Raw genomic sequence first — 22,021 nt, 5'->3', positions numbered from 1 at the left:
CTGGCCCTCGGTAGTGAGAGCGTGGAATCCTAACCACTGGACTGCCACAGAAGTCCCCTAAATCTTTTCACTGCCAATAATGACACCAACCATCTCCCTATCGTCTCAATCCCAAGCATCCTACTCTCTATCCAACACCCCTATCTTTCCAGCTCTCTTTAGCACCCCAACTCCAATAAAGTTTTAACCCCATTGGAACCTACAATCCATTGATTTCCCCACATTTTTGCAGGCCCTCATCCCTCTTATGTCCTTACGTTCCTCCCTCAAACAGCCTAAATTCCAGTCAATTGTTATCATCACTCCTTTGTATGAATGTATTTGTTCATTTATTCAGCAAATAATTGTTGAACATCAATTATGTGCGGGACACTATTCTAGGCACATGGAACACGTCAGTGAACAAAACAGGCACATTCCCTGTCCTCGTGGAGCTTATATTTTGGTGGTAGGAGAGAAATGATAGACAAATAAGTAAATTATATTAGATGCTGGAATAGTGGTTCTCAACCAGGAGCAATTTTGCCCCCCAGGGACATTTGGCAATGTCCGGAGACATTTGTATTATCACAACAGGGGGAGGGGCATCTAGAAGGGGTAGAAGCCAGGGAGGCTGCTAAGCCTCCTACAGGGTACCAAACAGCCCCCAACCACAAAGAATTATCCAGCCCCAAATGTCAATAGTGCCTAGGTTGAGAAACCCTGTTCTAGAAGGTGTCAGTGGTTTAGAAAGAAAAGAAAAAAAAAGTAGAGTTGGGTGGAGGGACTGAAAGAGGAATTTGGGTTGGAGAGTGTGATTTTAAGTAGGCTGGTCAGGTCTGGGTCAGCCTCATTGAGAAGGTGGCATTTGGGAGGGAGACCAACTGGGCTTCTTATTTCATTGAGAAAATGAAAGTACCCGTGTATTCTGCCTTCTCTCCGATTACTTTTTTTAATTTAATTTAATTTATTTATTTTTGGCTGTGTTGGGTCTTCACTGCTGCGCGGGCTTTCTCTAGTTGCGGAGAGCGTGGGCTACTCTTCATCGTGGGGCGCGGGCTCCTCATTGCGGTGGCTTCTTTTGTTGTGGAGCACGGGCTCTAGGCGTGCGGGCTTCAGTAGTTGTGGCACGCGGGTTCAGCAGCTGTGACGTGTGAGCTCTAGAGCACAGGCTCAGCAGTTGTGGTGCACGGGCCTGCGGCATGTGGGATCTTCCCGGACCAGGGCTCGAACCGGTGTCCCCTGCATTGGCAGGCGGATTCTTAACCACTGCACCACCAGGGAAGTCCCCTTCTCTCCAATTATTATGGCTAGACTGTGTTCATGCTCTTAGCAAAGGACAAGCCTGTCACTCAGGGACTCCCATCCTCTCTACTCGTTCAGGGTCATCAGTCCTGCATTATCTCCTATTAAACAACAGCCACAACGATGACTTCCTTTGACCCTCTTCCCCCTGCAGCAGCCATCTTGATTTTTTCCTTCCCTTTGCTGCAAAGCTCACTGAAAGAGTTGTGTATTATCACTGTCTGCGATTTCTTTCCTCTCTTTTTTCTTGAGCCCAAGAACTCTGGGCTTTCGCTTTCAAACTGCTCCTAAGGTGGTCACCAGGGGTTCTCACAGAGCTAAATGCAGTCAGTCCTTGGTGCTCAGCTTGCTGACCTGTGTGCAGCACCCGACCCTGTCAATCACCCCTCTGCCTTGGTCTTCTGAACCAGATGCCCGTCTGGTTTTCCTCCTATCTCTCTGGCTGATCCCTCTCAGAATCCTTTGCTGGTTCCTCCTGGTCTCCCAACCTCTCCATGAAGGGGTGTCCCAGAACTCAGTCCTTGGGGATCTCATTTCCATATACCCCTCACTCAATTTCCCCTAATGTTAACATCTTATACAACATGGTACATTTATTAAAACTTACTGATGAAAACTATAAATGAAGCTACAGATTTTATTTGAATTTCATAAGTAGGGCTCACAGTTGCCCAAGACTTGACTGGTTTCGTTTTAAAACTGAAAATCCCATTCCCCTGAAGTCCCCTCAGACTTGGGCAAGCTGGGACAGTCAGCCACCCTATTCACCAGTTTTTCCACTAATGTCCTTTTTTTCTGGTCCAGGATTCAATCCAGAACACCACGCTGCATTTAGTGGTCCTGTCTCCTTAGTGTCTTCTAAGCTGCAACAGTTTCTCAGTCTTTCCTTGTCTTTCATGACCTTGACACTTTTGAGGGGAACTGTCAGGCACGACCAGTCTGAAAGTCCCTCAGTTTGGGTTTGCTGGATGTTTTCTCATGAATAGGCTAGACTTATGGGATTTTCTGGAAAAAACCCACAGAGGTGAAGTAGGGCAGGAATTTAATCTGTTTTATTCACTGCTACATAGCCAGTGCCTGGGACTGAGTGCTTGGCCCATTATAGGCACCAAAAATCTGTTTGTTAAATGAATAAGTGAATGAATGATTCTGTAGAAATTTAGTATTGTTTTGAAGTTTTAAAATGGTAAATAAATACTACCCTATCATACATATCACTCTGTAGCTTTTTCCCCTCAACAGTTTTCCCTGAAGATCCATTTTAGGATGCATAGAGCTACTTTACTCTTCTTGTATACAAATTCTTGTATACGAATAACTACAATGGTTCTTTAGATGTTCCTCTTTGCACACGTGTTAGATTTTCTCATGGACAGAAAACTAGACATAGAGTAGGCACATTTACGTGTTAATGGATACCGATAAATATCCAACTACAGTGGCTGAACACGTTTACAGTGCTCCAGCAGTGTTTAAAAGTACCCGTTTTCATCACATCTTGCCGACACGTGATGACGTGCAGAAGCTCAGCGAGTGCTGAGGATGCCTGCTCACTCTCCGGACTACAACTCCCAGAATGCACTGCGGTCCCTCTGCCTACCTGGGTAGGCGTGAAATGGAATGACCAATCCCTGAGGACCTCAGGAAGGTGGCGCTGCCTCCTCTCCTCACCTACCTCTGGGTTCTGCCTCGCCCAGAGCAGCGGGACTACCACTCCCATAAGCCATCGCGGACTGGCCGGCCCAGCCACCATTTCAAGACTTGGCAAGGACAGGGGCGGGCCCCGGACTCCACTTCCCGGCAGGCAGTGCGGCCCGAGGGGGCGGAACTCCATTTCCCAGCAGGCTCCAGGCGGCGGGCGCCGCTGTGCCTTGTGTGGGATGTAAGCGCGGAGGTGGGCGCGGGGGACCGAGGCCAGGACTCTCCTTGGGACTTGGGGGGCCTGGCCTAGGAGCGCCTTCCGGGCGGACTCTAGGGCCCTGGGGGTATGGGTGCAGAGAGGGGGCGGGGCGGCCATTGGGAGTTCTCAGTGGGGTCGTAGGGGCGCACCCCCATCGGGGCCGGGGCTCCTGGGGTTGTGGGGGACAAGAAGGCCCCGCAGCCTCGGCTGAGGGGTCTCTTCGACGAAATAGGCGGAGCAGATGAGCGGAGCGTGAAGGGGCGGGGAAGCAAGGGATTGTGTCTGTGAGTGTGTGTGGGGGTGTGGAAAGCTAGTCGAGCCTGGGAGGGGGGCTCTTGGGCCGTGCCCCCCCCGACCCTCCCTCCGCACGCTCGCCCGCAGGCCGAGGCCCGCCGCCATGGGGCTGAAGGCCGCCCAGAAGACGCTGTTCCCGCTGCGCTCCATAGACGACGTGGTGCGCCTGTTCGCTGCCGAGCTGGGCCGAGAGGAGCCGGACCTGGTGCTCCTATCCTTGGTACTGGGCTTCGTGGAGCACTTCCTAGCTGTCAACCGCGTCATCCCCACCAACGTGCCCGAGCTCACTTTTCAGCCCAGCCCTGCGCCCGACCCTCCTGGCGGCCTCACCTACTTCCCCGTGGCCGACCTGTCCATCATCGCCGCGCTCTATGCCCGCTTCACCGCCCAGATCCGTGGCGCCGTCGACCTCTCTCTCTACCCGCGAGAGGGGGGCGTCTCCAGCCGCGAGCTGGTAAAGAAGGTCTCCGATGTCATCTGGAACAGCCTCAGCCGCTCCTACTTCAAGGATCGGGCCCACATCCAGTCCCTCTTCAGCTTCATCACAGGTTGGAGCCCGACAGGTGGCAAGGGGCGAGAATCCTGTCTCACGTGTGAACCTTGGCCCACCTCTTCACAACACTGTGTGGTTTACAGAGCCCTTTTGAGACCTGTAAGCCTTGTGAGGTGGAGCAAGTGTTATGTCCCCCTTTGCAGCTAGGGAAACCGAAGCCCAGAGAGGGAAAGTGATCTTCTAAAGTCACACAGAATGGCAAGGCTGGGATTGGACCCCAGTCACATGACTCCAAATCCATTAGCCCACCCTCTGCCCCCTCAGAACCCCCCTCCCTGCCACTGAGCAGCTACAGGAGTCCTGCAGCCCAGCCTGAGGCATAGAGGGCAGCAGCAGATTTAGGGAGTGAGGAGCCAAAATCGGGCTACATTTGAGCCAATTCCATGAAATGTCTATGAACATGTTTTGAAAGTGAACAGACCAGGGTTTCACCTGAAGAAACTGAAGGCTCAGGGCTTGCAAAGAGCTTTCCTCTTTGATCCAAGCCCAGTTGACTGGCAGTCAGGTCCTGGAGTACCATATTGAGAAGGAATCTGAGGCTGCTTCTGAGCTTAGCAGGAAAAGAATACAGAGAGAAATGGGGAGTGTCTGCCAGTGGGTGTGTAAAAGGAGTGTTGGCCAGTGTCCTGTTTTTGCCGTCCCTGGTTATAACCTAATAGGTACAATAAAACGAGGAAATTCTAGCAGAAATATATAATTCAGTTGCAGAGAAAGAGAAGAGACAGGGTCAAAAGCTGGGTGGAACTACAAAAGATCCAAGGTCTCCTGTTGAGGATGGGGAACGTAAAGGGGGAAGGAGAGTCTCTGAACACGTAGGAGGAAAGGGATAGAGGGAAGACGGGCAGGAGTGCCTGAGGTTTGAGCACAGGCTTGGAGGTGAATGTGGGAGGGTGCATGGCCCATCACTACCTGGTCCCTTCCCCCAGGCCAGAGCTCAGAGGACCCTCTTTCATTACTTTCCCTTCCACAGGCACCAAACTGGACAGCTCTGGTGTGGCCTTTGCCGTGGTGGGGGCCTGCCAGGCCCTGGGTCTCCGGGATGTCCACCTGGCCTTGTCTGAGGACCATGCCTGGGTAGTGTTTGGGCCCAATGGAGAACAAACAGCTGAGGTCACCTGGCATGGCAAGGGCAACGAGGACCGCAGAGGCCAGACAGTCAACGCGGGTGTGGCTGAGCGGGTATTGCATCCCCCCCATACTCTCCTAGCCCAAGCCACCCAAGGAGCTCTGCTTTCTTGGGCCATGCTGCCCTCTTCCTATCACCACCTACATATGTCAGGAAGGGGAGGGCCCCCTTCCTGGCTGTCATTCCCTAGAGCAGGCACAGGTAGGCCATCGTGAGACATCTGGTCTTGTCCTCTCCCAAGAGCTGGCTGTACCTGAAAGGATCATACATGCGCTGTGACCGCAAAATGGAGGTGGCATTTATGGTGTGCGCCATCAACCCTTCCATTGACCTGCACACTGACTCCCTGGAGCTGCTGCAGCTGCAGCAGGTGAGGGGTGCCTGTGGGACCCTGGGCCAGGGCGCTTTCCTTTCCTGAGCTTCAGCTCCCCCTTCTGTAATGTGGGTGAATCATTCCTGGCCTGGACTTTCCTGGGGCTCTTGGGAGGGGAGAATTGAGACGTGAAAGCGCTTTGACTTCAATGAGGGGCTAGTTCTGAATTCTGGCTTTTCCCACCTGGTGGGAGGTCCCTACTGGTGCTGGACCCCCGTCTGCCTGGTAGACTGAGGACCCCCCTCTCTCCTACCAGCTCACACTTCTCTCCTTTGGCCCCTAGAAGCTGCTCTGGCTGCTCTATGACCTGGGACATCTGGAAAGGTCAGTAGAGGGAAGTGGCCAGGCTGGGCCTCAGGGTGGGCTGGGGGGCAGCCTGGACTCATGAGCCTTTCCCAGGTACCCTATGGCGCTGGGGAACCTGGCAGATCTGGAGGAGCTGGAGCCTACCCCTGGCCGGCCGGACCCACTCACCCTCTACCACAAGGTGGGGACATCTCAGGAGGGTACAGAAGGGAGGTGGAACGATGGCTGGGGTTCCCTTTTATCTGGGACTGGGAGGGGGCAGGTGAGGCGAGAAGAACTTTGTGTGTATTGGGGGGTACCGCCCATCCAGTCCTCGTTTTGTATTTACCGTGTGCATATTCAGGGCGGTCAGGGCTGTCTGAGGAGTGTTCTGGGTTCCCTGCCTGGGAGTGGTAGGTCCTGGATTTGTCCCCTCGGCCCTCCCTTTTCTACTGCCTATCCTTGTCCTTCTTGGAGTATAGTAGAGGTCAAACACTGTGAGAGCACTGAGGTTGGGGGGGGGTGTTAACTTGGTGGGGCTGGGGATAGGAGGGACATTGGGCTGGGCTTGGAAGGCCAGCCCAATGCAGACCTACAGACCCAGGGAGGAACACCTGGTAGAGGGGATGGCCCGGGGTAAGGTCACGTGGGAGATGAGACTCTCTGGAATCTTCCTATTGCCCCTCCTGGGTGTGATCCAATGGGACATTTGTGCCACCTGGGGCAGCTGGGAGCTGCCTCCCTGAGGCCCCTCTGCTCTATCCCCAGGGCATTGCCTCAGCCAAGACCTACTACCGGGATGAGCACATCTACCCTTACATGTACCTGGCTGGCTACCATTGTCGCAACCGCAACGTGCGTGAAGCCCTGCAGGCCTGGGCCGACACGGCTACTGTCATCCAGGAGTGAGGATCCCCCCACGGGGCCCCAGCCTGGCCTTTCTTCCCCTTCCACCCAATTTCCAACCACCCTCGTCCAGGAGGGAGGCCTGGGTCCCAAGCCCTATCCCCTCTCCATCCAGTCACTAGGCAGTCAAGGCCACCATCACCCAAGAGGTAGGGACCCCTAATGCGAGCTTCACGCCTTTCCTTCCCCACCCTTTCCTCCTAATTTCTAACCACTGTCATCCAGCTGTGGAACCTGCATTCCCCATCCCCCTCCTCACTCTTGCTCTGGGCTGACACAGACACCACCATTTTCAAGTGAGGACCCCAACTGTTCACTCAGTCCCTGGATGACCCCGGAAAAGAAACCAGGGCTCCATCCCCTGCCAGGTCCCTGGGGGTAACCGCCATAGCCGAGACCCCACAGTGCCCTGCTGCTCTCACAGCTACAACTACTGCCGTGAAGACGAGGAGATCTACAAGGAGTTCTTTGAAGTAGCCAATGATGTCATCCCCAACCTGCTGAAAGAGGCTGCCAGCCTGTTGGAGGCCGGCGAGGAGCGGCCAGGGGAGCAGACCCAGGTGAAGGGCTGGACCTCCAGCCTGTGTACGCCTTCCCACCTGAGCAGGGCTCCCAGTCACAGGACGTGGGACTGCTGCATGGGACTGGGGATGGCACGAGACAGGTGGCCCAGTTCAGGCAGACAGCTGTGTTCTCTTATGCAGTAGCTGAGGGCCTGGGCTTGGGTTTGAGGAGTTGAGGTAAATGGGGTGGAAGCTCCTCTCTTTCTCTGTCAGGGTCACTCATTCAGCTGAGGGGGTGAGACGGAGGTAAGGGATGGTCCCTTCCTCCTCCCAAGTCCTGGTTAAGGACTGGTTTTATAAAAGGAAGGTGGTTCTAAGAATTCTCTCCACCTATGCTCACATCTGCCAGAGCCAGGGCTCTTTGTCCAGGCGAGAGGTCTGGCCTGTGCCCTCTGATGAGGGGTGAGTAATGGGGTCTGAACTGTGTCCTCCTTTCCCCCTTTCCCAGGGCACCCAGAGCCAGGGTTCTGCCCTCCAGGACCCAGAGTGTTTCGCCCATCTGCTGCGATTCTACGATGGCATCTGCAAATGGGAAGAGGGCAGTCCCACGCCCGTGCTGCACGTGGGCTGGGCCACCTTCCTTGTGCAGTCCCTAGGCCGTTTTGAGGGACAGGTGAGGGACAGCTGTGCAGGGTGGCTGGGGAGGACAGGTGGTGACAGCAGCTACAGCGGAGTCAGAACCTTTGTAGCCCTGAAGGGGATCTGCCCATCCCCTTTGGGTGCGGGTGAGACCGAGGCTCCACGACAGGATGGTCTTGGCTGGGTCTTGGGGTTCGACCCACTGGCCTGCAACCTCTTCCTCCGCTTGCCCCCCCCTCCATGCGGCCCAGGTGCGGCAGAAGGTACGCATAGTGAGCCGAGAGGCAGAGGCGGCCGAGGCAGAAGAGCCTTGGGGCGAGGAAGCCCGAGAAGGCCGGCGGCGGGGCCCGCGGCGGGAATCCAAGCCTGAGGAGCCTCCGCCACCTAAGAAGCCGGCGTTGGACAAGGGCCCAGGCGCGGGCCAGGGTGCAGTGCCAGGACCCCCCCGGAAGCCCCCAGGCACCGTCCCGAGCACTGCCCGCGGCCCTGAAGGCGGCAGCGCGGCTGCAGCGCTGGCGCCCGCCGCCTCGCCGCCACCGGAGGGTCCGGTGCTCACTTTTCAGAGCGAGAAGATGAAGGGCATGAAGGAGCTGCTTGTGGCCACCAAGATCAATTCGAGCGCCATCAAGCTGCAGCTCACGGCTCAGTCACAAGTGCAGATGAAGAAGCAGAAGGTGTCTACACCTAGTGACTACACTCTTTCATTCCTCAAGCGGCAGCGCAAGGGCCTCTGAAGTACCCGGGTCTCAGTATCGGCCCACTCGGAGCCCGCCCTCAATCAGGATTAGGTTCCACCCCAGCCCCCCTAGCGAGCCCAGGCTCCGCCCCTGGCCTAGGGGCCGAGGCCCCGCCTCCAGGCCCCACCTCTACCCGGAACTCAGGCTGCAGGTTCCCAGAGTAGACTCCACCCAGCGCCCGAACCGAGGGCTCTGCCCAGTCACTGGAATATAGAGCCCATCCCCCAGGATCCCAGCCGGCCAATTGAAACCTTACCCTGAGTCCTTCACCCATCTTTAAAGGTCCAACTATGGGAAGCTCAGGCTCCGTCTCAGAACCGAGGCTCTAACCTTCGGCCTGACCAGTGTTGGCTCAGGGTTGCTTCCAGCGCATAGGGCTGTTTCACCCTAAACCCTAGGAGGACAGGTCCCACCCACAGCCCGGGAACCAAGGACCCCGCTCAGCCCCTAGGAGTACATTTCCGCCCTTCAAAATTCCATTCCTTGGGAATCCAAGCCCCCTACCGCAAAGAACCTAAGTAACGCTTCCAGAACTTGGAAATCCTAGCTTCCTTCCCTGTCGCGAGTCCGGGACACGAAACTCCGCTCCCGGCGTGTGCGAATCCTGAGCCCCACCCGCTTCCTGACCAAACTGGCCCCAGATCAGAGCAGACCTCTCTTCCGACCCTCTGGGAACCTCCCCGGGGTCCATCCCGTCTCGGGGGACTCTGGAGGAAATCTGCAGGGGTTTGCGAGTGGGTGAGGGGAGCCTGATCGCTTCCTGTTTTGTACATAGATTTATTTTTCAGTTCCAAGGAAGATGAATACATTTTGTAAAAAAAAAAAAAAAAGTACTTGTCCGTGTTTCATCTGGGAATTTGGGAGTGGAGCTCCCCCTCTTTCCTCTGCCTTCCGGCCCTCCGGGTTTCGGGCTTCCCACCTGTAGAGCGCGAGGAACCGGTGGCTGGCAGAAGAGCCTCGGCACCATCAGCTCCTCCCGGGCTCGGGACTTTCCCTAGCTGCCGAGGGCCGGTCCCGCTGGCGCCTCCTCCCGGCCGGGCGGCGGGGCATCCCCGGCCTGGCCCCGCCCCGGGCCCCGGCCCCGCCCCCGCGGCCTCTGAGCCACCGGCGCCCGCCTCGGCGGTCCCACCCCGCCCCGCCCCGCGCCGCCCCGCGCCGGCTCCGCAGCTCGCGCCCGCCCGGCGCCGGGCCATGGCGCTGCTGCAGGATGTGTCGCTGCAGGATCCGCGGGACCGCTTCGAGCTGCTGCAGCGCGTGGGGGCCGGGACCTATGGCGACGTCTACAAGGTGCGCCGGGCGGCGGGACGGACGGGAGAGAGGAGAGGAGGGTACGCGCTCCGCGCCCTGCTGCGGGATCCGGCCCCCAGCCCCGCCCCTCCTCATCTCGCTTCACCCCCTCCGCCCCTGCAGGCCCGCGACACGGTCACGTCTGAACTGGCCGCGGTCAAGATAGTCAAGCTAGACCCAGGTGAGGGCCCGGAGCCAGGGCCTCAGCGCTGGAGGGAGGGCAGAGGGCCGCAGAGCGGGCGCGGTGTGAGAGTTGACATTTCCGAGACCCCCTGAGAGGCAGGCCCCGGGAGGTACTGTCCGCTGGCACCTGTCTGTCCTGGAGAGAGGAGGCACTCTGTGCCCATTTTGCAGATGGGGGCATTGAGTTAAGGCGGCCCCCTTCATGATGCCCTGTGTTTCCCAGGGGACGACATCAGCTCCCTTCAGCAGGAAATCACCATCCTGCGTGAGTGCCGCCACCCCAATGTGGTGGCCTATATTGGTAGCTACCTCAGGTGAGGCTGCTTTATCCCCTTGCTTACCCCCAGGCAGCCCCCATATGGCCCTGCCATGTGCCCACCCCAGCTCTGTGTCACCCCAGGAATGACCGCTTGTGGATCTGCATGGAGTTCTGCGGAGGGGGGTCCCTGCAGGAGATTTACCACGGTGAGGGCCAGGACTCCAGGCCACAGAGGGTCACAGCCTTCCTCTCATCCCCACCGCAACGCAGGGCCGGAGGGGAGAGCTGGGGCCCTGGATTTGGGCCCCTCTCCACTTCTCACTAGCTGTGTGACCTTGAAAGAAATGCTGTCCTTTTCTGGGCTGTATATCCCAGCCTATGTCGGGAGGGGATGTGGCCAACTCCCCTTTCACCAGCAATGCCTGCTGCTTACCCCACACAGGGTGGATCCTGGGAGGGTCAGCATATCCCCCCAGACCCCCTTGCCAGCCCTTACCCCTCCCATTTCAGCCACCGGGCCCCTGGAGGAACGGCAGATTGCCTATGTCTGCCGAGAGGCACTGAAGGTAGCTGGGCCCATAGGGCTACTCACACCCCCAGTCCCCTGGAGCAGGGCAGGGAGCCCAGCTGGCCAGTGTGTGTGTTGGGGGGTGGGGTGGGTGGAGTGCTCAGGCAAAGGTGCCTGAGGGGCTGTGGGTCCTGCGGGCAAGGGGCCCCAGCCGTGTTGCCGGAAGCAGCCCATTTCCCTTTTGGCTCAGTCATTTCCTGTTTGGGGAGAGGGGAGGAGGAAGCAGCTTGGGTGGGGGGCCCCAGTCCTGAGAGGGGGTTCAGGAGAGGTGGGATATACTGGGTAGCTGCTCTCAGGGGCTCCTCTTCGTCCCCAGGGGCTGCACCACTTGCATTCTCTGGGGAAGATCCACAGAGACATCAAGGTAGGGGTCTGGCCAAGGGTATCGTGGGAGGGAGGAGGAGGCTCTTGGGGGCACCAGATGGGATTCTCTCTCCTCCATTCCCACAGGGAGCCAACCTTCTCCTCACCCTCCAGGGAGATGTCAAGCTGGGTCAGTACCCTGGGGACACAATCCGGGTGAGGGTTCTATGGGAGCTCCTGGAGTCTTAGAGCCTACTTTCAAGTGCAGCTTGTCCTTGAGCAAGTCATTTTACCACTTGAGCCTCAGTTTCCCCATTTAGAAAGTGGAACAGTTCTCCCTTCCTGCTAGAAGTTGGATGTGGTTGGGACCGGGCACTTGGTCGTGGAGAGAAGGTGGTTGACCCCTCCCAGGAGGGGACCTGGCTTTGCCTTGTGCCTGTGGCAGTTGGGGCTGAACCTCAGCTGCCTGTTTTCTGAGCTCTGCCAGGTGCATGCTGAGCCTGAGCCCTGAAAGGGGGTGGGGAGTGGCAGCCAGAGGTCGGGTGAGAGCAGCTCTTTCTCCCTGTAGCTGACTTTGGGGTGTCAGGCGAGCTGACGGCGTCTGTGGCGAAGAGGAGGTCCTTCATTGGGACTCCATACTGGTGAGGCTGCACCTCTGGCTGAGGGAGTGGGGGCCACAGCGGGGCACCCGGCCGTCTCATCTGTGACCCCGCCTCTAGGATGGCCCCGGAGGTGGCCGCCGTGGAGCGCAAAGGTGGCTACAATGAGCTGTGTGACATCTGGGCCCTGGGCATCACCGCCATCGAACTGGGCGAGCTGCAGCCCCCTCTCTTCCACCTGCACCCCATGAGGTCAGCTGAATACTTGCCCCTTGCCTGACCCCAAGAGCCCTGTGACCCTCGACCCCTGACCTGTGGTCTCCACAGGGCCTTGATGCTGATGTCAAAGAGCAGCTTCCAGCCGCCAAAGCTGAGAGACAAGACTCACTGGTGAGGGCCCACATCCCTTGCTGGGGCCCCCTTTTCAGCCCAGCCCCATGGGGGCAGAGGAGCCTTCTGCTACCCCCCAGGGTGCAGCCTCGAGGGCCCTGCCCTCTCTGGGCCTCCACAGACCATCCGCGGGAGGGGCCTGGGCCCTGCCTCTGGGCTGGGGACCAGCGTGGACAAAGAAGGGCGGATGGTTGATGATGGAGGCGCTGCCGTGTCGCAACAGCAGTGTTGCTCAGGCCAGCTGCCCTTGGTCTCAGGCTGGCTCCTTCCTGGGCAGGCCCAGCAGACTCCTCAGGAGTGGTGGCAGGATGGCCTGCCTGAGGGCTAACCTGGGCCTGCGGGTGGGGTCTCTTGTACCCACTAGGACCCAGTATTTCCATCACTTCCTCAAGCTTGCCTTGACCAAGAACCCCAAGAAGAGGCCAACAGCAGAGAAGCTCCTGCAGGTGGGAGGTAGGGGGGTGGGGCAGGGGGCTAGATGCTCAGAAGTAGGGACCCGGAGGCCAGGGACCAACCTGCACCTCCTCCATCCTCCAGCACCCCTTCACGACCCAGCAGTTGCCTCGGGCTCTCCTCACACAGCTGTTGGACAAGGCCAATGACCCCCACCTGGGAACCCCCTCCCCAGAAGACTGTGACCTGGAGGTAAGTGAGAGCCGCTGGGGACTGGGTTTTGGCCTGGTCTGGTCATAGGCATGCAGAGGTGACAGAAGTCAAGGTCCCTTCAGCTTGTATGTTTCCAGCACATGGAGCTTCAGTCTGGTCGAGCCCACCCATTAGGAATCTTCCCTGAGCCGGTTTGCCTCCTTGTCGCCCCACTGTGATAGGTTCTTGCCCTTGGCCCAGCGTGACCGTGACCCTAGTTAAGCCATCTTCTGCTTTCTCTGTGATCTTTGGCGAGTTACTTGCCTCTCTGTGCTGGTTTTCTCATCTGTGAAACGAGGGTGCCATTTAATCTCGCAGTAATCTCAGGGCGTTTTCGTGAAAACAGACACGTCAGTGTGTGTAAAGCAGCTCGAGGAATACCTGTTGTGAGGTGAGCGTGGACACATGTCCGCTGTCTGTGTTCTCTCGTAGACTTACGACATGTTTCCCGACACCATTCACTCCCGGGGGCAGCATGGCCCAGCCGAGAGGACCCCCTCGGAGATCCAGTGTGAGTTTGCTTTGGTGGGGGGCTGTGTGGATTGGCGGCTGTGTGTGGATTTGGTGGGGGGCTGTGTGGATTGGGGGGCTGTGCGTGTGGATTTGGTGTGAGTTAAGGGGTCAGTCCTGAGGCTCTGGCCCCCCCTAACCCCTGGATCTGGGCCTTCCAGTTCACCAGGTGAAGTTTGGTGCCCCACGAAGGAAGGAAACAGACCCACTGAATGAGCCGGTGAGGGGCTGGCGGTGTGGCAGGGTGGGGCAGAGGGCTAGGCTGGGGAGCTGTGCGGGTGACCGAGCACCTCAAACTCAGGAGCCTTGAAGCGGCAGCAGCCTGGCCCTCGGCCCGGGAGAGCTGTCCAAGCAGGCCTGTCCGCCCAGGGACCCGGAAGCCTGGGGGCTCCTTCCTGGGGCAGGTTGTTTTGGACAGTCGGCTGGGGGTGGCAGGGTGACCACGCCTTTCTAAAACGTGAGCCTGTCACTCGTCTGAGGACGCCCCCGCCCCCTTCGGCACGTTCTTCTCTGCCTCAGTCGCTGTGACTGCTGGGTTGGCTGACTCACCACCTCTGCTCTCTCGCTGTCTCTACTTATCGGCATCTTTCTTCACCCACACGATCTCAGTCCCTCCCTGCCCTTTTCTCTCACTGTCTCTCTGTCTCCTTCTCTCTCCTTGTTTGTCTGTTTGGCCCTTTTTCACACTTTCTCGGCCTCTTGTTGTCTTTCTCACAGTCCTCTTGCTTGTTACCAATCTCACTTGCCATCTGTCTGTCTGTCTGCCATCTCTCTCTCCCACAATCTCTCCAGCAGTCTCTCACGTTGCCTGTCTGTCTCTCTGCCTCCCTCCCGGTCTTTCTGACTCGGTTTCCCCACAGTGGGAAGAGGAGTGGACGCTGCTGGGAAAGGAGGAGCTGAGCTCGTGAGTGAGGGGAGCGGGGGAGCTGTGGGGGGGGAGGGGCAGGAGGAAAGGCTGACCTCTGATCCCTTCCCCTCCCTACCCAGGAGCCTGCTGCAGTCAGTCCAGGAGGCCCTGGAGGAAAGGTGAGGGGCCAGGGCCCGGAGGAGGTGGGGGGCAGCTGGGCTCAGGACCCAGTCACATCTCACACCTCATCTCCCTCTGATTTGTCCCCGACAGGAGCCTGACCATCCGGCCAGCCTTGGAACTCAAGGTACGGAGCGGAGGGGAGCGGGGGATGGGGATGGGGGGCAGTGCGATAGCGGGTTGGGCAGTTGGGGTGGGGGTAGGTTACAGGGTCACCTGCTAACAGCTGGGCTGGGTCCGCTGACCCTCCTGCCAGGAGCTGGACTCCCCAGATGACACCATAGGAACCATCAAGAGGGCCCCGTTCTTGGAGCCATCCCCCACTGAGCCTCCGGCTGAGGACCTTCAATCCAGCCTCCCAGGTGAGCCCCAGGCTCCGGGGACGAGGAGGCAGGCCCCGGGAGGCAGGGGGTGGTCCAGGACCGGAATTCACGGCAGGTCTGTGCCTGCAGGAACCGCACCTGCACCTCTCCCATGCCCTGACAGCCCCCCGCTGCTCTCCACTGCCTGGGCCACCATGAAGCACCGGCAAGATCATGAGGTGAGGCGGTGCCGTAGGGGGGGGTCGGGGAGATGGGGGGCTGGGGGTGTGGCCCTGACTCCTTTCTTCCCTCCCAGAGGTCATCCTGCCGTGGGCTCCCCCCGACCCCCAAGGTGCACGTAAGCGTTTGCGCATGGCTCCGCCTCCCCACCGCCTTCTGCCTCACCGCCTGTGGCTCCCCCCGCCCCGTCCCCCGCACCTGGTGCTTCCTCATCAGCCTCTTGCCTCCTCTCCAGATGGGTGCCTGCTTCTCCAAGGTCTTCAATGGCTGCCCCCTGCGGATCCACGCTGCTGTCACCTGGATTCACCCTGTCACCCGGGGTAGGCCAGGGGCAGGGAGGAAGCAGGAGCCTGGGAATCCCCAGCTTGGGCCGGGGGACGTGGCTGACCTCTGACTCCATACCCAAACCTGCAGACCAGTTCCTGGTGGTGGGGGCCGAGGAAGGCATCTACACCCTCAACCTGCATGAACTGCATGAGGATACGCTGGAGAAGGTGAGGCCCGGCTGGCGGGGGAGGGCCGAGGGCCTTGGGCGTCTGGGGTGCTGACCCCTGTCCGTCTATGGCTCTGTGGCCTCCAGCTGATCTCGCACCGCTGCGCCTGGCTTTACTGCGTGAACAATGTGCTGCTGTCACTCTCAGGTACAGTTGGGGCAGGCGGGGGCAGGGCCAGCGCCCCACCCACCAACACTCTCTGAGCCCCTCTCCCCTCCGTCCCATCCCTCCGCAGGGAAATCCACGCACATCTGGGCCCACGACCTCCCAGGCTTGTTTGAGCAGCGGCGGCTACAGCAACAGGTCCCCCTCTCCATCCCCACCAATCGCCTCACTCAGCGCATCATCCCCAGGTCAGGGACCCTGGGGAGCCTGGCCCTGCGGGGATGAGGGAGGAGGGAGAGGCAAAGGGACAGAGCCAGGGCTGGAATGCAGCCTTTCCTGGTACTGAGACTGTTGGGATCTTAGACACGTCACTTGGCCTCTCTGAGGCCCGGTTTCCTCATAGGTCAATATAGTTGGTAGCCTCCCCTGCCCCCTGCGCCCAGACCTGTCGGGAGGGAAGGAGACAGGGCATGTGAATGTACCTGGCAAGCTCTGGGAGCTGCGGCGGGTAGGCTGTGGGGCAAATGTTTCCTGAGTACCTACTAGGCGGCAGGTCTTGGGCTGGGCTTAGGGATGGCAAATCAAATGAGTTCTTGACCGTCAGCTCCTGGGACTGAGGTGCGCCAGGGCGAGAGCTGGAAGGGGTGGGGAGGCCTCAGAGAGGCCAGGCGAGCTCGCGGCGTTGACAGAGCGTTGGGGGCCTTCCAGGCAGATGAGTTAGGGAACAGCCTTCTAGCAGTGGGAGGAACAAGTGTGAATTCTCCTAGGCGATCGGGGGAGTTAAAAGGTGTTTGGCCCGAGCGAGGAGGGGGAGCAGCCCAAGAGGAAGCTGCACAGGTGGCAGAGCCCTGCCGTTGACTCCAGGCCCAGGATCTGGGCTTTGTCTGACTGGTAGCGGACCCGGAGCATCTTAGAAGGATCCCTCTGTACGTCAATCAGGATTTTTCCTGTTGCAGGTGATTCAACTCACCGGCTTAAGCACAACGCCTCGTGTAGGAGTAGGCTCAGCTGCATGTCCAGCTGGATCCAGGCTTAAATGGCATCCTCAGGCATCTTCCTGCATCTCCTGGCTCTGTTTTCCTCTTGTCACCTTCATTCTCACGCAGGCTTTCTTGTCCAGTGATGGCTGCCTGCAGGTCCAGGCCAGCGTTCCACTAGCTAACAACCCAATGGAACTGGAACCTCTGTTTCCAAGTAATTCCCACAGAAGTCCAGGGCCAGTTCTCACTGGCCTAGCTTAGGTCCATGCCCACCCCTGGGCTAGTCACTGTGGAAGGGCATGAGGAGCCAGGGCTCAGGCCTGCGTCCCGTGCCCTCTCTTGGAGCTGGGGGAAGGAGAGAGGGGCTTGTCTGGGCAGATGGAAACAGGAACATCTGCTGGCCGCTCTGGTGACAGTGGGAAGGAGGAATGGAGGGGGAGGCTGGCGAGAGGGCCTGGAAAGGAGGCCGGTGTAGTGACCCAAGGCAGTGTAGGGCAGTGAGAACTAGATGGACTCGAGCAGTATTTAGGAAGTGGGATTGACAGGATTTGGGGACTGATCAGAGTGAGCTGGAGGGAAAGGGAGGGACTGGGAGACCCCCAGAGAGCAGACTGTGTGGTGCGTTTACAGGGCAGTAGAGTCCCTCATTCAGCCATTCAGCACTTAGCATGCGCCAGGCAGTGTCCTGGGCGTGAGATACACTTGGGAACTGGAGACCCTTATATTCCCGAGACTCTCCTGTTGAGACAGACAACAGCGGACATGAGAAGGAGTCTGTGCGGTGGTGACACAGAGGGGAAAGTGCCCCGTGGAGAAGAGCAGGGTGGTCATCAGGAAAGACCTCGCTGAGAAGGTGCTTTTTGAGCAAAGACTCAGAGGGGTTGATGGAGCAAGTCCTGAGGGTATCTGGGGGGCTGGAGCCGTCCTGCCTGTATGAGGAGCAGCAAGGAGGCCAGTGAGTCCAGATGGATGGAGTGAGAGGGAGCTGGCCTCCGAGGGCTCTGTAGCCACAGTGAGGGCTTTGCCCCTGACTCAGAGCAGCCTGAGGGCCACTGCAGAGGAGTGGCGTGACTGAGGTTTTCACGGGTCACTCTGGCTGCTGAGCTGGGAGGAGACTGGAGGGGACGCAGGTGGATGCGGAGACCCATCAGGAGGCTGTGGCACCATCAGGTGGGACACGATGGTGGCTTGGGCCGGGGAGGCCGTGAAGGAGGAGAAAAGCGGTCGGAGTCCAGTTTTATTTTGAACACTGGACCAACAGGATTTCCGGACAGTTGGTGGATGGAAGAGAAAGGGGAGTCGAGGATGACTCCAAGCTTTTGGCCTAGGCGATGGGAAGGATGGAGCCGTCATCAGCTGTGGGTGGAGCGGAATTCAGTGTTGTCACGTGGAGTTGGAAATGTGCAAGTGGGGCCTCGGCCCTTGGCGGGGGCTGGGGGGTGGGGGATGGCGCTGAGTTCTGAGGGGGGAGGAGGGCTGTGGGCTTAGACATCGTCATGACCCGGTGGGTGGTGGAAGCCGGTGAGGAGGGCAGGGGAGCCTGGGCCGAGGGGAGATGAGGGGCCCAGGGCCATGATTCAGCGGGCTCGCTTGAGGAGCACATCGGGAGCCCCATGGCCTTGGGGCTTCCTGACCTCAGTCCGAAGCCGACCTCTGCTTTGGCCCAGGACCTGCAGGAAACAGGCCCATTACAGGCCCAAGTCACAGGCAGCTTTGGGTGTGTGTTTGGGGAATCACGGTATCACAGCAGAGATCTCGAATTGTTGGGAAAAAAAAACAAAAAATGTCCGCCTGTGTCCCATCTGAAGGCCAGCTGGGGAAGAGAGTGGAAGGAACAAGGGAGAGAGAAGAGTGAGGACAGAGGCGGAGACAGAGGTGCTGGCTTCCTTGGCGGGGCCCACATCCCAGCAGAGGGTGCAGACAGGGCTGGGTCAGTGGGAGGAGGTGGCAGGGCTGCTGACGTGTAGCCCTGTTCCCCAAAGGAAGAAGCAGGTTTGGAAGGTCCCCTGAGGGTTTGGGGGACAGCCAGTAACCAAAGGAGGGACCCCACTTCTCCCTCGGCACCCACTGGTCCCCCCACGGCATAGCCTGCCCTGAAGCAGGAGAGGGCAGGGCGTTTGCCGTTTTCTTGGGAGTCGTCATGTTCTCGGCCCGGCTTGCTCATCTGTGACTTGCAGTGTGTCAGGTGGGGACCGGCCCTGAGTGCTCTGGCCGCCGGAGGAGCTGGAGGCTGCATTAGCTTGCCGTCCTCCCACACCCTCGTTTTTTTCAGTTATTTCTTTATTTACACCCTGCCTTTGCCTTAAAAGTATTTTCCGTGACTGAAAACAGGTGGGAAAGTAATAATAACGGGATGAGAAAAGTTAGCCTTTTTGTGAGGGCACCTGAGGTGGCGGGCTCTGCTGCATCTCCTCCCCTGAGTTCACTCATTTAGGCCTCACTGCGACCCTGTGAGGGGGGTACCACGGTTATCCCCAGGCTGCAGGTGAAGCAGTTGAGGCCCGGAGAGGTTCAGTGCCTTGCCCCAAGTCGCACGGTGAGAGGTAACTCTGTGATCCAAACCCCTGGACTGGACGTACACGCTCCAGGCTGTATAGCGGGTGCTGGAGCCACAAGCACTGCGTCACATCCTGCGCGATTCACAGCTTCGTGGCTCCTCGGATACTCGGGCCAGGGGCTTGACCTCTCTGAGCCTCTGCCACCTGTGAGGCGGGGAAGGTGTTAGTACCCTCCCCTTAGGGCTCTGCAGGGGGCCTTGCCCAGGGTGGCACCCGTGACGCCTGCCCTGGTTGCCACCCCACAGGCGCTTTGCCCTGTCCACCAAGATTCCTGACACCAAAGGCTGCCTGCAGTGTCGCGTGGGTAAGAGCTGGGTGTGGTGGGCGGGGCCGGGTGGGCGCGGGTGGGCACAGCCCCGGCCCCACCACCCCCTCTCTCGCAGTGCGGAACCCGCACACAGGCAGCACCTTCCTGCTGGCCGCGCTGCCCACCAGTCTGCTCCTGCTGCAGTGGTATGAGCCGCTGCAGAAATTCCTGCTGCTAAAGGTGCGGTGCCGGTGGGGGGACCCCCGGGCGGGTGGCAGGGTTTCTGGGAGGAGAAATTTAGACCTGAGCGCCCCTGCTGCCCCCAGAACTTCTCCAGCCCCTTGCCCAGCCCAGCAAGGATGCTGGAGCCGCTGGTGCTGGATGGGAAGGAGCTACCGCAGGTGTGCGTGGGGGCTGAGGGCCCCGAGGGGCCCGGCTGCCGCGTCCTGTTCCATGTCCTGCCGCTGGAGGCTGGCCTGACTCCGGACATCCTCTTCCCACCCGGTGAGCTGGAGGGCCAGGCTGCTGTCTGTGAGTGTGTGTGCGTGTGCGTGTGATAGAGAGAGAGAGAGGGAGAGGGAGAGGGGAGGGGAGGGGGAGGGAAGGGAGAGGGGGAAGTTCCTCACAGCTGATGGCTCCACGGAGACCTTGAGGACCCGAAGCTCCAAGCTTCTCTTCAGCTCAGCAGCTAAGAAAACCTGACCAAGCCTGCGGGGCTGCAGGGACAGAGGCCTCCGTTCTGAGCAGGGGGACACTGGGTGTTGGGGCAGCTCAGGGGAGCAGAGTGGGTGGCAGTGGGTAAAGAAGGGGAAGGTGCCCTGGACCAAGTCCTTGCGGTAGCCCAGACCCCCAGCCAGGGGTCTCGTGGGATTTTACTCTTGATCCTCACGATGGCCCTGCAAGGTAGGCATCGTCGTGCCCGGGTTACAGATGAAGAAGCTGAGGCCCAGAGATTCGAGGTCACACGGTGACTGGGTCATGAAGCCTGGCTCTCCTGACTCCAGAGCCTCTGCCCTCCAAGGCCTCCCTGGGCCTCAGCCCTGCCCCTTGTGATGGGTCACTTTGCTGCCAAGCGTCAGTTCCCCTGCTGTGCAGTGAGACTGGGCATCGTGACCCCACCCAGCTATTGCGTAATGCACTTGTGGGGAAAGCCGGCTGATGCACACCCCCAGCTCTTCCTCTTGGGGCCAGAGCGGGGCTGGTGGTTCAGCCAGGCTGTGTCTCCCTTCTCTGCCTGCAGAGGGGCTTCCGGGCTCAGCCCAGCAGGTGATCCAGGTGGACAGGGACACAGTCCTAGTCTGCTTTGACCGTGAGTGTTCCTGGTATCAGGGCTGGGGGCTAGAAGGGGGTGGTGAGGGAGGCCGGGTGGGTCTGTCTCCCCAGAAGGGGGCCACCCCGCCCCGCCCCGCCCACCAGCCCGCCCCCTGTGCAGGCTGCGTGAGGATCGTCAACCTGCTGGGCGAGCCCACGGTGACGCTGGCGCCTGTGCTGACCTTTGACTTCCCCATTGAGACTGTGGGTAAGTGAGCAGACAGAGGTCGGGGTGGGAGTATCCCTGGCCTGGAGCACAAGATGTGGCCCCGGGCTGGCAGCAGGACAAGGAGGCAGGTCCCCCAGCCCCTCTCGAGAGCCATGTTGGTCACCTGCGGCCCAGTCCGTGAGGACCTCTGTGGCCCAGACCTGGGCCCAGGGTGTAGCTGGGGGAGCCAGTGTCCCCAGGGCAGGTGCAGGGCTGACGGCCGCCTGGCCCCTCCTAGTGTGCCTGCAGGACAGTGTGCTGGCCTTCTGGAGCCATGGGATGCAAGGCCGCAGCCTGGACACTAATGAGGTGAGTGAGACTCAGGAACCTGGTGGCTCCCCACCCAGTTGTCCCCACCTTTTAGGAGAGGACCCTCTGGGGCAGCCTCAGTCCCCCTTTTCTTCCCAGGTGACCCAGGAGATCACAGATGAGACAAGGATCTTCCGAGTGCTTGGGGCCCACAGGTAGGACACAGTGCCCCGGCCTCCCCTTCAGACGCTCTCCAGGCCAGGTGGAGCTGCCCAAGTGTCTTCCCACCTTGCTCACCTCGGGTTCTCTCCCCTCCAGAGACATCATCCTTGAGAGCATTCCCACCGACAAGCCAGGGGCTCACAGCAACCTCTACATTCTCACGGGCCATCAGAGCAGTTACTGAGCCAGTGGGCTGGCCTGGCCCGGGGCATCCCCCGCCCACCCCAGGCCTTAGCGGCAGTTCTTTTAGGCAGAGGGGCCCCTCCCAGATCAGAGGAGCCCAGGCCTCGGCTCTGCTGGTCTGAAGGGCAGAAATCCTGAGAAGAGTTTGGGGGCTGGGGAGGGTAAGGGTGCCTACCCCACACCTCTGCAATAACTGGACCAGAGGAAGCTGCTGTCACCTCCCCCTCCCCGGCGGGCAGCCAGTCCCCAGTGCCCCCTGGCAGGGGCCCTGGGCTGGTTGGGGGCGGGCCCGGGGCTATCCATTCCATTCGGTTCCACATTTCCTTTCCACTCTTCCTGCCAAGAGCCTGCCCCTGTGCTCTGTCCTGGGGAACATGGTATTTAAAAGAGAGACTATATTGGTATTAAAGCTGGTTTGATTTTATTCCACTGGTCCCTCTGGTTTGGGGGGAGCTGAGCCCACCTGCCTCATCTCCCTCTACCTCTCCCTCCAGCACACCTTTCTTTCTTTCTGTGGCCCCAGGTGCTGTGGATATAACATGGAAGGGAGG

At 59.4% G+C, this 22,021-nt stretch overlaps 2 protein-coding genes across 5 annotated transcripts; both read left to right on the top strand.

Annotated features, from left to right (window-relative positions):
- The first annotated feature begins 3,581 nt into the window (after nt 1–3,581).
- Nucleotides 3,582–8,597, top strand: MEN1 (menin 1). 4 transcript variants are annotated; one of them, XM_065883279.1, is made up of 9 exons: nt 3,582–4,026; nt 5,002–5,105; nt 5,399–5,527; nt 5,814–5,854; nt 5,930–6,017; nt 6,584–6,720; nt 7,146–7,281; nt 7,733–7,897; nt 8,115–8,597. In XM_065883279.1, the coding sequence occupies exons 1-9, from the start codon at nt 3,582–3,584 to the stop codon at nt 8,595–8,597; spliced, it is 1,728 nt and encodes a 575-aa protein (XP_065739351.1). The 4 variants fall into 4 exon arrangements, with proteins under 4 accessions (XP_065739351.1, XP_065739350.1, XP_065739348.1 ...); XM_065883278.1 differs by having other exon boundaries at nt 5,002–5,210; XM_065883276.1 differs by having other exon boundaries at nt 3,582–4,041; nt 5,002–5,210.
- A 1,194-nt stretch (nt 8,598–9,791) lies between these two features.
- MAP4K2 (mitogen-activated protein kinase kinase kinase kinase 2) lies at nt 9,792–21,471 on the top strand. The gene is made up of 32 exons (XM_065883200.1): nt 9,792–9,887; nt 10,011–10,068; nt 10,294–10,384; nt 10,471–10,535; nt 10,840–10,895; nt 11,214–11,261; nt 11,348–11,390; nt 11,769–11,841; nt 11,920–12,051; nt 12,127–12,189; nt 12,554–12,635; nt 12,727–12,834; nt 13,267–13,345; nt 13,506–13,564; nt 14,205–14,248; nt 14,332–14,370; nt 14,465–14,498; nt 14,628–14,733; nt 14,824–14,912; nt 14,990–15,031; nt 15,149–15,233; nt 15,328–15,407; nt 15,494–15,554; nt 15,643–15,760; nt 19,296–19,354; nt 19,434–19,537; nt 19,624–19,801; nt 20,538–20,606; nt 20,730–20,816; nt 21,055–21,125; nt 21,225–21,280; nt 21,384–21,471. Exons 1-32 carry the CDS (start codon nt 9,792–9,794, stop codon nt 21,469–21,471), a joined length of 2,463 nt encoding a protein of 820 aa, XP_065739272.1.
- The last annotated feature ends 550 nt before the right edge of the window (nt 21,472–22,021 follow it).

Source organism: Phocoena phocoena, chromosome 8 (assembly GCF_963924675.1).
Source record: "Phocoena phocoena chromosome 8, mPhoPho1.1, whole genome shotgun sequence".
Taxonomy (NCBI): Eukaryota; Metazoa; Chordata; class Mammalia; order Artiodactyla; family Phocoenidae; genus Phocoena; species Phocoena phocoena.
Note: the sequence above shows the minus strand (reverse complement) of the source record. Positions and strands in the feature narration are given on the sequence as shown.